Below are 14,845 nucleotides of genomic sequence, written 5' to 3' on the forward strand. Positions count from 1 at the left end.
AGGGAGAATGTAAATTCCTTAAGCTTGATATGTAAATTCCTTAAGCTTGATATGTTCCTCAGGAACTCTAGACGATCTTATAATGGTGCAAACAATGTGAAATTCCTATAGGTGTTTGTGTGGGTCCTCACCTGCAAGTCCATGAAAACCAAATTTTAATTCACAAGGCACATTTGTCTCGGGATATTAAATATAGAGTCTAACATCAGGTGAAACAAGCTCTCTTAGATTTCTCTTAGCCATGATATCAATAATAGAATAAAAATCAAGAGAAGTATATAGTGAAAAATAAAATAGACGCTCTAATAGATGTTGTGTTAGACAGTCTATTTGTAGACGTTTATACCGGGCAAGTGATGACTTTTTACGGCAAGCGCACTACATTTGTCAGAAGTAATAATTGTCCCTAAGGACGGATATCGATCCCACAAGGAACATTGAATTATCGAGCACAATAATCGTTAAATATAAAAACAGAACAATTAAAAGAGTTTTGAATTAATTGTGTTGGCACTGATCAATAAGAAAACAGACAAAGAATTAGTTGTTTCAATTGGAAAAATAAGGATTAGTTTCATCTCTCTCACTCTCAAGTATTTTGATTAGCATGTCAATATTAAGTTCTTTGATTGAAATTGATGCCCGTATAAAAATCATTTATGTTGATTCCTCGCATATAAAATCCTTAAGAATGTCCCTAACTATTGATCCCTCGCATAATTATAAGAACAACTTAGAACGAAGCTCAGACGTTTAATAGCAATTAACATTTCAAGTCTATTCCTAGCACTCAAATATGTTAAGTATTGTTGTTTAGGTCCGAACCCTAAAAATACCTCCCGGTCAGATTTAAGATTCTCAATTTGTCACGGAAAATTAAAAGTAAAACAACAATACCAATAATCAATCAAGAACTAAATATTAATATATAAGATATCACCTCAATACATAAGAGTTTGAGCAGATTACTCCCAATCCCAAAGGGTAGAATTAGCCACGCATACTTCTAGCACCTTCCATTCTCCCAATTGGGTTACAATTCACTCTATGGTGTTTTCCTCTCAATCTGGCACACTAGGGTTTAGCCTCTAGCCCCCTATTTATCATAGTTTTCTAGGGTTAGGTTGTTTCCTGTGTCGCGCTAATGGGCTAAATGATAAAACATAAAAAAGGTCCAATCTTTCTTTTCATCTTTTTCCATTTTGGGACCTTCCGGCTTTATCTTTTTAGCTCAAATTATTCTCCTTTATTCCAAATCTTCAATCTTCCCTAGAAATCTGCAATTAACACCAAATTTGGGAATAAAATGTTTTTATTCAAATAAAGCTCATAAAAATGTAAAAAGGTTTAAATTCATAAATTATGGATTATTTTATATGTAAATTAGCAATAAATCCTCATAAGTGCCTATATTTTAATATGAAATATTACTGAAATTAGGCACTTATCAGCAAGTAGAAAACAATGACAAAAAACATTGATTGTCTATAACTCAATAATCAAACCAAAAAATAAAAAGAATAAGATAATGACAAAGCCCCCAACCACACACAACAACATAATAAGGAGGATGAAGACTTATACTCTGTTTATGGACTTATTTGGAAATATGGGTCTATGATGAAGGAATGTACAAAGCATATCTAAGAAGATCTCCAACTCATCAAAACATAAACTAGAGCTTTGGTCAGAAGAACACAAGAAGACTGAGTTTCAACTAACTAGCCAACATTATTTTTGGACCAAGCTTTACACTACAAAAAATCGTGTAAAAAGTGGCGGTTTTAATATGTCGATTATTAATAACCGCCACAAATTTCAGTATAATACGTCATTTGACTAACTGCCACAATTATCTTTCAAAATATGTCATTTTCAACTGCCACAATTACCTTTCAAAATATGTCATTTTCAACCGCCACAATAATCCTTCAAAATAAAAACAATTTTTCCTTGTCTTTTCAATTATTTTTTAAAATGATTTTGGTAACCAAAATATTTTTGAAAATTTGGTTCGAAGTCCTCTCCTCACGAACACCCTCCTCACGAACATCTTTCAACGTTTGCAAAATAAACCCTAAACGCTTTCACGCTCAAATTGCTCTCACGCTCAAACCTCTCCCTCTGTGCCTAAACTCGAAACCCTAAACACACTTCACAGTCACGAACCCTAAACGCTAAACGCTCTTCACCGTCATGAACCCTAAATGCTAAACGCTCCTCACAGTCACGAACCCTAAACGCTCGAAGCTGTACGAAATCATTTCGATTTTCCGAAATCGCTACCATTGGCGCCTCCGCAGAAGAATTTGTTCAGGTTAGTTCACATTCTTTTTGAGTTCGATTCATTTAGTGTTCTCTGATTTGATTGTTCTTAATTTTATTTTTAACTTTGTATAGTTTAAGGTTAATTAATCTTGCTTTGAAGTGATTTAGAAAAAAAAAGCCGTTTAACTTTGTATAGCAATTTATTCAGTTTTTTTCCTCATAAAAAAATGTTACTGTGTTCATGTGATGGTAGGTGGAGAAGTTCAGGGTCAGAGAAGAACAAGGTGAAAGTAAGGATGAAGCTGAGAGAACCACAGTTTTGTTTCCAGAAAAGAAGTGATGTGGATCTGCTTGATGATGGTTACAAATGGAGGAAGTATGGTCAGAAAGTTGTGAAGAATAGCCTTCACCCAAGGTAATAACAATCCTTTCAAAGAACTGATTCATTTGATCAAAGAAAATAATCACAAAAGTGAATTTTACTGAGGTATGACGCAAAATTATTTCATAACGTGAAGGCCGAAATCATCCTCTGCAGTAATAGAGGTAAATGCATTGGTCTGAATTCATTTTTCTTTCTTTAATTAGGGAGACAATACGCATATGGGAGAAGATATACTTTCTGCTTTCTTAATATAGGTATATACACATTTAGTTGTCTATTCTTTTATTTATTTTCTGTATGATAAACCAATTGCTCTATAATTACTTGTGAAATTTGTATCAAGAGCTTTTATTTTAACTTTGAAGTTTTTTTGGGAGTCATTTTAAAATAGTTAATTTTGTCCTTACTAGTTATTCCGTTCTCTTTCAGTTTTTGTAACTTGATGATTACCTTAGTTTGTGTTGCTCAACTCCTGAGACGTGCTAAATAGAAGAATCCACGATATACAGAGCAAAATGCTATTCAGTACTCTTCAAATATGGGTTAAGGAAACAAAAGTTGAGAGTATTTAATCACAAACATTATATTAAAATAGAAAAATCAATTAGACTTACTTTTTAAGTATCTATAAGCCTCTATTTGAATGTGTACTAAATGCTCCTTAACCAATATAATCAAAAGTACTCTCAAGTTCCTTGTTGTACACAGGTAGAATTTGACGAAAATGGGAAAGCCAATGGTGTGAATTCAAAAGGAGAAACAACCAAATGCAAGAAAGTTGTGTGTGATCCATCATATTTATCTGATAAGGTTAGATTTCTATGATAACAAGGACTGTGAGCTAAGTTTTCTCAAGTGTTGTATTTAGTTACTGGACAAGCTTTACATGAATGTCTGAAGTCTGAAAACATGAATTGCAGCAAAGTGTGATCTCCTCCACTCCATCTGACACTACTTAATTCATTCAACAGGTTCACAAGGTTGGAAAGGTTTCACATGCAATATGTATTATGAGTCATCCTATTCCACAAACCCATGACTCTCACTCAGCACAAAGTATTTGTAACTGACAGATATTGTTTTGTTATACTGCACAATATGTTATGAAATGGAAAATTCAATTCAAAATTCCATTTTAAAAATCATAAAAGCAAAAGAAAAAAATATAGTTTCCTACACCAATGGGAAAAACTACCGACTAACAATGCATTATCCATTAGTTTGGTTCATTCAGTTTCTAGTTACAACTTAGAAATTTTAAAATTAGTGAGTAGAATGTAGTTCTAGTTTGGATTAGCTCCTAAGTCGTGAGAGTTTTACTTAAAACTCTTATATTATACTTTTTTAGTACTGGAAGGCAAATTTCTGTTAAGTTTATAGGCGCTTATTCAGAAGTTATATGAAAGAGTTTGGGTGTACTTGATGAGAAGTTAATTCAAATTAGTTCTTACCTATGAAGATTATTTTTTCCTACTTTATTGGCTATGTTTGCTCATGTACCTCATTATTGCAGGTATCTCTTATGCTACTCTTATGCTCATAATGTAGCACCCAAAGGAAAATTTATCGCTTTTGTTACAACAGAAGTAGAGACCGACCAACCTGAGGAGGATTTGAAGCCTGGTATTAACCTTCTTGGATCTGTAAATGAGATATTCTATGACATGTATGACAGGTTTGAACCCTGCAATGATCATGAGGTTGATGGTTGTTTCATCTCTACTGTAAGTATTAAGTAGAATCTCTCACAAGTATATTTTATTTTCTTTGGTTGTTTCTTATTTCCAAACCATTACGGCACTTGATTGGGTTATCTAGAGTATAGTCATACAAACACATTACAAAGTTGCTTGTTTTATTTAACTTTCGTAAATATCCAAAAGTCTATCACTGATGAATATGGTCAGGACATGTTGCAAAAAAAAAGAATCAAATGTTATTTTGGTTTAAATAAAGTAATGAACATCTCATGTTCTGTAAATTTACAATTAGAATCCAACGGTTTTCCCTGGTGTCCTTCATGATAAGTACGAAATCTTATTACACTTCTTTTTCAGCATTTAGATGAAATTTCTTTCCTTGTATTTTTTTTTAATTGTAATAATCTGAAATTAAATCCTTGCAGAGTTATGATCCTACCACACACTTTGAAATCACAGTTAAAGACGTGGTCGGGATGTACAGTAAAATCACTGGAAAGGTTTGTATCTTTTCACTTAATATGCAATTCACATTACATATCTCATCACATACTATGACAATTATAGGTTTGAGAACAAGAAATAAATAAAAAACTGGTATAGCAAAACGACTAGGCCAAGAAATTGATAGATCTCTATTTCTAATTGACTAAACTTGTAATTTTTACTTTCTTTTGATAAAAGGTATCTTTCATTTACACAAAAAAGCTTGTGCTTGGAATTTAACACTGATTTCATTGTTTTTACTCCTTATTTATGGTATTGCATTTTAAAAAATAAAGCTAAATTTTAACCAGAATATAGAATGGTACCTGCACTTGTAGATTTGAACTAAAAAGCATGTATAGGGTTACCTCATATAACATAGAATTTCTATACCTTTAGAGGACCTGATAAAAACGATCTTGGAATTCCGCATTTGCATGCACAAAAACATTTAAGCTCCAAATATAATGTTGCATAAATAAAATATCATATTCAAGAAGGAAAAGGTCATAAAGTCTGGATTTGTTTTCTTGTCTTGATTAGCATCACTTTTGTCTTTTGTTTCAGATTCTTGATCTTTTTGTCGACCTGAGTGTCGTAAGTGCTGCAGCTGAAGAATGAGATTGCTTGAAACTATATCATCATGCCCAAATTTCAAATAATTATGTGTTGTAATTTTAAACTTGATTAGGGATGTATGAACTTTTAATTTGTTTTAATTTTCAATTACATATAAACTCTTGAACATTATTATGTGTATAAACTCTTGAACATTATTATGTGTCCTTTAATTTTCAATTACATATAAACTCTTTAACATTATTATGTGTGCTTTAATTTTCAATGAAATGAATGGATGATTATAACTTTATACATTATTTTATTTTATTATGAAAAAATAGTGGTTAAATTTTATAATTGTATAAAATAGATTATAAAAAATATTATAAAAAAGTGGTTAAATTTTATAATTGTATAAAACAGATTGTAAAAAAGATTACAAAAAAGTGGCGGTTAAATTTTATTTATTCAGAATTAAAATTACGTCAGTTAAAAACGTCACTACTTACGTATAATATGGTGTCAGAATTTTTTTCAATGGATGTAAATTGTGACAGTTATAACTAACATTATTTACCTATAAAAACCGTCACTACTTACACTATGTTTAAAGTGGCGGGTGTTGCGGCGGGTAGTGTAAAACCGCCACATTAAACTTTGTGGCGGCCAGTTCTATGACGGTTTGGGAGACCGCCACAAGCGTATATTGTGGCGGTTATAAACGCCAGTTTATACGAAAATAACCGCCACAATATACACTTTTTTTGTAGTGTTAGCTTAAATAAATTATATAAAAAAATTTAGGATTTGATGGGCCATGTATTGAACCTAGTAGCATAAAATAATTGGACCAAATATTTGGCTAAGTAGCATAGGTTTTTTGGTTTGTATTTGGACCAATAATAGAATAGGTCTAGTTAGGGTTAAAAATGACTAGTTATGGTAACAATTGGACTTCTTTGAGCCCAATTGAACCCTAGAATGTCTAGGGTATAATGTAGGACAAAAATTAACTTGGTAAGGAGCACATGGACGTCTACATGGAAGCCTAAGAGTGGAGAGGATTTAGCATGGAAGGTGTGATCTAAACATGGAAAGCATGATGACACCTTCCATTGAAGAGTTTTATTTTGAATTTTCAAATTTTGGTTCCAAAATGTTCAGCTCTCTCTCCTATATTTTGAGGTGCTTAGCTCATGTAAAGGAAGATCAAATATATGAGTGTTATGGCTCATGGGTGCAAGTAATCCATGGCTCCAATGGAGCTCTCCTTGACTCACTACTTCCATTAAGCTTCCACTAACTTTCACCCAATTTCAAGAAAAACTCATTCAAATGAAGGAGATGTTATTATTAAAATTGTTATAATTTGAACAAACCAATTGTTAGAAAAAAGCATATTGTAATCAATGCAAAAGGCAGGAATGAAAACAAAATTGAAAAATTAAAAATAAAATATGTTGAAAAATAAGAAAACTAGAAAATGAAAATTAATTGAATTCCCAAACAAAAATTCCACTTTGATCATTGTCGTTTTCAATCAAATAAAAGATTGTAAGTGTAGATTGTCAATCAATTCGTGAATTAATCAAACAAATGTTATGAATAAAAGGTTTTTCTTGCTCAGTCCATAGGGACCAAGGTTTTTCATAAATAACCTTTTCATTTTCAACCATAGGAATAAAAAGTCCATTTTTAATTGCATTCCAAATACCTTTGTCAATAGATTCAACAAAGATTTTCATTCGTACCTTCCAAAATTGATAATTCACACCACAAAACAGTGGTGGTCTATTTATAGAAGCACCTTCCCCAAAAGGTAGTTTATCAGCCATCAATTCAGAATTTGATCAACTTGAATATCTTTCAAGAACCTAGCTCTTGATGCTAGTTGTTAGAATTGAAGGCCTTAAACAAGAGGGGGGTGAATTTTTTACAAATGTTTTTCGCAAAGATTGAAGGTGTGAAGAAAGTCAAAGAAGAATCTCAGCCAAAGGAATAAAAGAACACAAGATATAAAACAATTTTAGTTGAATTCCAGAAATTCAACCGGTTGTTTCTGCAATTCAATCAGTTGTTTTTACCAGTAGAATATAAAAACAATTAAAAAAATAATCACACAAACAGTTTTATACTGGTTCACTCTTACACCAAGAGCTACATCCAATTCCCAGAAACCTCTGGGTATCCACTAAGTAATCAAAAACCAGATTACAAACACACAACCACCAAAAAAGTGATCTTGATCCCCTCAAGAACACACGCTTCCTTTGGCACGCCACAATCACACCACATATCAGAACACCCTTTGACTCTGTGAACACCAGTACTAACAAAATTACTAATGAATAAAAAAATAGGATTGATCACACCTGGTACAAATCAAATCAAAGTATACAGCAAGTCCTACTTCACTCTTATAGAAATATCCAAAGCCTTAAAGCAATCTTGGCGAAAACTTGATTTCACAAACTGATCTTGTAAAGTTAATGCTAGGAGCGTAAAACATAACATTTATACTCCAATCAGCAGTTGAAAACATTTATTATAAAATCTAAATCAGTTTCATCCCTTCATCATTTTTATTCTTTTCTTGCACCACTTTCCATTCCATATATGTCTTTCTCTACTCTTTAATTGGTCTTTGCTTTGGTTTTGTTCTTTATTTGTTCATTGTCTTTAATTCTGCACCATTGCATCATCCACACCATATATTTGTGTTTTTCTTTTTGCCCTCTAGAAGTGAACATTCACACTTACTTAACCACTTTGTTAAGTTCGTGTCTAGTGGGAATCTTCTTTGGGTTTCTCACCATATTTTGTTAATCCCAAAAAGCTAATCAAAAGAGAAACCTCTAAAAATGTGTCAATCTAAAATCAACTCACATCAGATTATGTTCAATAGGTAATGGAAAATAAAAGTCTTACCATCTGCACACTTATTCTTTTTGAAACTTATACAAAAAAAAGGTAGCCATTGGAATAACTTATTTAACAAAATGATACCTGATGCGAGTAGGACATGTGTTATGTGGGAGGCAATCGATGAAAAAATGCGAATTATTTTTCACATGTAAGGTTATTGAAAGTGTTTAGGATAGGTGTAATAAGTGGGTTGGAATTAATATGACTCAACACTATACGAAAACACCATTTTAGCCACTTTAGCACTCTAGAACTGAATTATAAAGAAAATCAATTATGGAGTTATTAATGGGTAGTTATACTATGGAACACATGGATATAGAGAAATAACATTATTTTTATGAGTTACAGGGTGGATGCTAAGGAGATTTATAGTTTTGCTTAAGTAAATGAATGGACTTGATAACAAACAGGAATCCAAAAGGAAAAATTCTCTTACATCCAATTTTGTCTATGAAGTCTATGCGTTGATATGTGGAAAAATAGGGATAGGAAGCCGAGGTTGATATATCAAAGAATAACATCCTTGCACAAATACACAAAGACTCATAAATGATGCCAAATTAAGTAAGCTCTAGGTTGAATTATGTTATTTAATAGTCCAAAGTATACATAAAAGACTATTTTCTTTAGATCTACCTATGTAACTCAAATCCCGTAACATGAAAGTTGGTAGGAGTAATGACTTGGATACTTTTTCTCATTATGTGTGGAGAGATGATAAGGCAAATATCACACTTAATATATTTGAATATAGATTGAAACAAAAGTTGTCTTGTATGGTAAAAAGACTAGACAAGTCCTAGGTGGTTGTGTGTTTTTTGAATTTTGCACTATTGTTAATGAAATAATATAAAGTATTGTAGAAGAAGTCACTCTTCTCGTTCTTTGTGAGGAGCAAGAGGAAACAACAATTCACCTCCTTCTAACTTGTAAAATAGCCAAAAGAATATGAAAAAAAGGTGATAGTTGGGTGGGAGTAAGATCAGTACACCATAACCAACTAAAACAAAACTTCAAATACTACCATCTCATAGGTCTCAATACTAAACAAAACATTGCATGGAAAGGAATACGGGTAGCAATAGTGTTGGGGATATGAAAACAAAGGAATTTGGTTATTTTTAGGCAAGGAAAAGTATATGTAGAGGAAATATGATGTCTGACATGACTAAATGCATGGACTTTGATGAGAATCAACTAAAGGTGGCTTTTTATAATGAAGAACAAGATCATTCGCCTTCATATTTAAAGTTTTACTTGTTAATCTTTGCAAAAGATAAAGCCCAAGCCCAAGCCCAAGCCCAAGAAGGCCAAAGCCCACAAAAGCCCAAAGTCCATCCCATGAAGGGCAAGGCCAAGTATTAAATAAATATTGTTTAGCAAGGTGCTTAGAGGGAAACATTAGAAACCTCTATTGTTAAAGCATCTTTTAGTCTTTAGTTAGGAGTCTTAGGGGGGGTGTGTTAGTAGATAGGTGTAGGAGTAGAAAAGGAGGTGCCAAAGTGAAGGAAGAGGTCACACCTTCCTCATGCTTTGTTTTAGGCGCAAATTCTAGAAGCTTTTTGGGAGGGAGTTTTTTGAATTTGTGTAGCTTATATTTCAGCACCTTAGGCTATAAATAGAGGTGCTCTCTTTGTATTTTTCAGATTTGAATTTATCTAAAGAAACTATACTCAAAATTGGAGTGAGCATTTGGAGAGCTTTTGAGCCTTCTACTCTAGTCTTATCTTGAAGGACCATGGTTTCCTCAAGTGGCGGCTTGCACACTCATCTAGGAGCATCCATACTTCTAGTGGCGTGATCATCCAACCATTCTTCCATCTTCATGAGCATTCTCTTCTCCTTCCTTTCTTCTTTTTCAATTGTTCATGTTGCCTTGTGTTCTTGATTTGTTTTGGTTCGGCTATTCCATTTTCCAGCACCTATGTTCTGTTTTTGTTTTTAATTTCTATTATGTTCGGTTCATATGTTTTCTTGCCTAATTCTGTTCGGTCAATCCATTTTATAATTCCTTTGTTGATTCAATTTGACAATATTTGGTTCATCCAAATGAGTTTGGGATTTGGTACTTGTTATTGGTGAGTTCTTGACTTAGAACCATGATCCAACTCTAAGAAAAGTGCCTCTATATTTTCCAGCTCAAGGTGATTCCTAAAAATGTCAAGAATCTTGTTCTATGTGGCTATTGGAATCACATCAGACTTGGTTAAAACATAAGAACTTAAAAGCTACTTTCTCATACTCAAATTTGTGCTTCTACCTTGTACAATGTTTAAAGGCATTTTTATCTAAATATAATGTTAATAGTGCAACAATGGTACTTAACAAAGTATATTTAAACGTGAATGAAAACTCCAATTTGGCCAAAGTTAGGACCAATAGGTACTACACATCTTGTATAAAGTAAAGAGTAATAGGTATTGTACAAGTTGAAATGTTGGTTAGCGATTCAACTTTAATTATTTGATAAACCTTGCACGAAGGTATGTGTGTTCTATGTTACAGGTGCTTTGGATAAAGAATGCATATATCATAACTTAATGCGTCAAAGTTAGAGTACAACAGAAACATAATATGATGATAGGTTGCTAAGAGAACAAACTAGTTTAATGTAACAACTTGCTCATCATGCTGCAATCTTGGGTTGAACTGCATAATTATTTGTGGAATGCTAACTCAAAAGCAACAAAAGAAAAAAAATGGACTACATGAGTTGTCGATGACAACATATTGGGGAAATACTAGTACCAAAATCTCAAAACTGATGTTGCATTATGGCCCTTACCTTGTTCCTAGTGTTGTTGTCTATACTATGTATCTTGTTGTGTGTCTTTCATTGAGCTATAATTTACAGGTTATACTTTCATACAATCCTACAAAATATCTTACTTGCGAGGAATTGGACTGTTCTCAAGTTTGGGTCATTATGTACATGTTTTTTTGTGTATGACATCTGGTTAGCTCTTTTTGGGTCCATTTGATTAGGCAAGGGGAGGGTGGTATTTGTATGGATTATGAAGAAATATGGGAAATCATGCAAGTTCTAGTGCTTTGGAATACTACCGTAACTCTAATCTTTTTTTTTTATGGGTCTAGACATCCCTTAAATGTCCAATCTATTTATTTCGTTCTTTGTTGATAAAAAAATACTACACTTTTTAATCAATGTCAATGGGAGAGTTATCACTAGGCGGCCATAATAGAGAAGCAGTGGAAGGTAGGAATAATGCACAAATATCTAGTTGCATATGGTTTATCTAACATTTGTCGGGCTAAAACAATATATAGCAGCAAAAGGGATGCTAGGAATACCTGAGAGAAACAACATATACAATTGAATTACAAAAGACACTACAAGAAAATCACTAACTATCAACTAATTTTAGAGACAAAAAGTAATTAGTTATTATATTGTCTAAGTCTATTTTATAAACTAAAAAACTATTGATATCTAAATTAGTTTTTATTATTAATAAAAGACTAATTTAGAATCTAAAGTAGTTAATAGCTAATTTTTATTAACATTAGAAACTACTTTAGATATTAATAATTTTTTAGGTGTAGGGGAAGATGATGTCTATTAACATAACCTAAAATACAAAACGCATCAGTATCATTTTAAGCATATGGTAGGATTGTGTTCATACATAGGTAATGTCTTAGGTGCTTTTGATGAGATTTTCATATAGGTGTTTTTTTTTATGTGACCAATTTATATTTAGTGTAGGAGAGGCAATAGTATGTTCTAATGTATTTAACCAAGTTTGATCTTGTTGTTTATATTGTGTATATGAGTTGGAACTCCAAGTGTTTCTTATAAATATAGTTTTATCTTTTGCTGAAAAGAAAAATGTACCTTCTCTTTTCTTAGCCTCTTCAATGCAATGTGTATACGTAAGAGTCCATAGGAAAAGTCATGAGCTTGGTTGAGGGTGCTTATCCATATTTTGCAGGTCAACACAAAATACGTGGACATGACTTTTCATCAACTGGTGCATGCATTTTCAGTTACTTTTGAGAAGAGAAATGCATGTTTCCTTCATTATTATGTCGTCCGTATATATTGTTTCGTTTAAAGCTAATTTTGAAATGAGACCTTTTTAAATTTAATATATACTTCAGAGAGAAAGACTTTTGGTAATCAAAGAATTTGGTAAAGAAATTTAGAGCTAATTTAAGAATTTTAAAATGAGATATTTGATAATCAATTGCAATTAACGATTTTTAGTGGAAGAAAAATAAATAAACAATATGGCTTTGTAAAAAAGTTCAAAACTAACTTTATAATAAGAAAAAAAAATATTAATTATCACCACAGTGAACTATCTAATAGTAAAATTTATACAATTATGAAGGTTAACAATTTTTTTCCATGTCATTTACCTTGTTGAGTACGGTTGTTGGTAACTTACATTTTTTTTCCATCTTATATATTGATTCCATTCACCAGCTAGCTGGAATATCATCGGCTCGAAACAAGATAGAAGGAAAAATTAAAAGTAATTTTTAATAAACTATATCATTATTATTTTTTTCTAAAAGTTTTCATGTTAATTATTACTATGAAACTTGACATCTTAACTAGTCTAACACCTCAAGTAACAACAATCATCCGTCACCATACAAAACAAATATTATTAAAAAAAGAAAAAAAGAAAGAAAGAAAGGAAATACAAACAAATGTGGGGCACCAAGACCAAAACTCATATATAAAAAACTTAAGAAAAACGATACTTAGGTAATCTACACCATTAATAAAGAATTCTAAGAAAAGTCTAGATGGAAACTTATTAAATAAATGAAATTGTTCTCTATGAATAAACACTAAGTTAGCAAGCTTATCGGTACATGCATTCTCTTCACAAAAAATATGAGAAATCCTAATCAACCCAAGTGTTCCACCTATTACAAAGAATCCAAGGAACATTAGTTCTAGCAATAAATGCAACGCAAACCAAGGCAGAATCACATTCAAGGCATAAACTAGTAAGACTCATATTTTTAGTTTCTTTAATGACATGTATAATTTCATAAAACTGAGCAACCAAAGTAGTATGAATATCGAGGAAAGCAAAGAAACCACCAATAAACTGTCTCATACTCTCACGAAAAATACCACCACAAGCAGTAAGATCAGGAGAACCCCATCGGTATTAATTTTAACCCAACCTGATGAAGGGAACTCACATCTAACAAGAAGAGGATGAAGAACTTTGCCACTAGAGTACTAATATCAAAGAACTTAAGCACATTGAAGTCAAACATAATATTCCTCATAAAACTTTTAGACGAATTACCCACTAGGCAAGTGAAATACTTAATGGTGAAAATGGCCCTGGAAAGATCAATCTTAACCTGAAATCTAGCATAATTTCTCATACGCCATATCATCCAAATAGAGAAGGTAATCAGAACAAGTTTAATCAAATTAACCAAATGACTATCATCGCTTTTAATAAAAGAAAGGAGCATCTACATTAGCAAAATGAGAATTAAGAAAAATTAGCCCAACCCAGCTCCAAATACACAAAAAATTCGGATATTCAAAAAATAAATGTTGAATAGATTCTTTCTACTTTTCACAAAGAGTACCCATAGAACATATGTGCAAACCTCTATGCTGAATGTGTTGATCCGTAGGAAGCCGCCATAAAAAACTTTCCAGAGTACCAGAGTTTTGGAATGAGGAATATATTGAGACCAAATGATCTTACCCAAACCACAGAGAACACCTGGATCCAAGAAAAATTTCCTAGCAGATTTGAAAGTGAAATGGCCAGAGTCTTCCAGAATCTAATTAGGAGTATCATGTTCCTGCCTAATCATGATATGTTTAAAAAACTGTCACCTGTTGTAAAGTCAAGGGAATAATCCAATCACGACCATTCCAGAATTGGTAAACTATAGTCACCAATGTTGTAAAACATCAGGTGCTCCAGCAATGTTTGATAAACAAGTAGAAGAATACCATTTATCATTCCGAAAATAAATAACAACCTGTACCAACAATGCAAGAGGTATGTTTAAGAATAGTTCCATAAAATTGTTTAATCCCATGCCAAATAGAAGAGGATCTATAAGCCAATTTAAGTTGGTACTTAGATTTAAAAACTCTGACTTTCAAGAGAAGAGACCAAAACTTATTACTATAAGCAAAATTCCAAGTAAGCTTGAAAATGTAAGCATTATTTTTGTACTAAAGGTTATTAATCTTCAATCCTCCATTGTCAATAGGAGAACAGATCTTAATCCAATTAACCGTAGTTATGTCTTTCTTTATAATATCATCAGTTCAAATAAAATTTTTGCTCCACTATTCAAATGACTTAATAATAGAAACAGAATATTTATACACATTAAATCTATATAATTATTATGTAATTTTTACTAACTTACTATAAATTCATAAGCTATATTGCCATGTCTTCCACTGAATGATTGATGAGTTATTTTCTATATTTTTTTTCACATTCACTAAATAATTAGAAAAAATATATTATTTCTAAAACATAGTCAA

At 32.0% G+C, this 14,845-nt stretch overlaps 1 protein-coding gene across 9 annotated transcripts; it reads left to right on the plus strand.

The window, feature by feature from the left end:
- The first annotated feature begins 1,987 nt into the window (after positions 1-1,987).
- LOC137806608 (guanosine nucleotide diphosphate dissociation inhibitor At5g09550) lies at positions 1,988-5,661 on the plus strand. Of its 9 annotated transcripts, none has more exons than XM_090300570.1 (8): positions 1,988-2,317; positions 2,522-2,683; positions 2,787-2,814; positions 3,362-3,463; positions 3,574-3,633; positions 4,167-4,377; positions 4,779-4,853; positions 5,407-5,661. In XM_090300570.1, the coding sequence occupies exons 2-5, from the start codon at positions 2,565-2,567 to the stop codon at positions 3,610-3,612; spliced, it is 288 nt and encodes a 95-aa protein (XP_090156696.1). In that variant the 5' UTR covers positions 1,988-2,317; positions 2,522-2,564; the 3' UTR covers positions 3,613-3,633; positions 4,167-4,377; positions 4,779-4,853; positions 5,407-5,661. The 9 variants fall into 9 exon arrangements, 4 of the variants coding, with proteins under 4 accessions (XP_090156696.1, XP_090156695.1, XP_090156699.1 ...); XM_090300569.1 differs by having other exon boundaries at positions 3,625-3,709; XM_090300573.1 differs by lacking the exon at positions 3,574-3,633.
- Positions 5,662-14,845: the final 9,184 nt, after the last annotated feature.

The sequence above is a fragment of the Phaseolus vulgaris genome, chromosome 3, assembly GCF_051622355.1.
Source record: "Phaseolus vulgaris cultivar YP4 chromosome 3, ASM5162235v1, whole genome shotgun sequence".
In the NCBI taxonomy this organism is placed as follows: domain Eukaryota; kingdom Viridiplantae; phylum Streptophyta; class Magnoliopsida; order Fabales; family Fabaceae; genus Phaseolus; species Phaseolus vulgaris.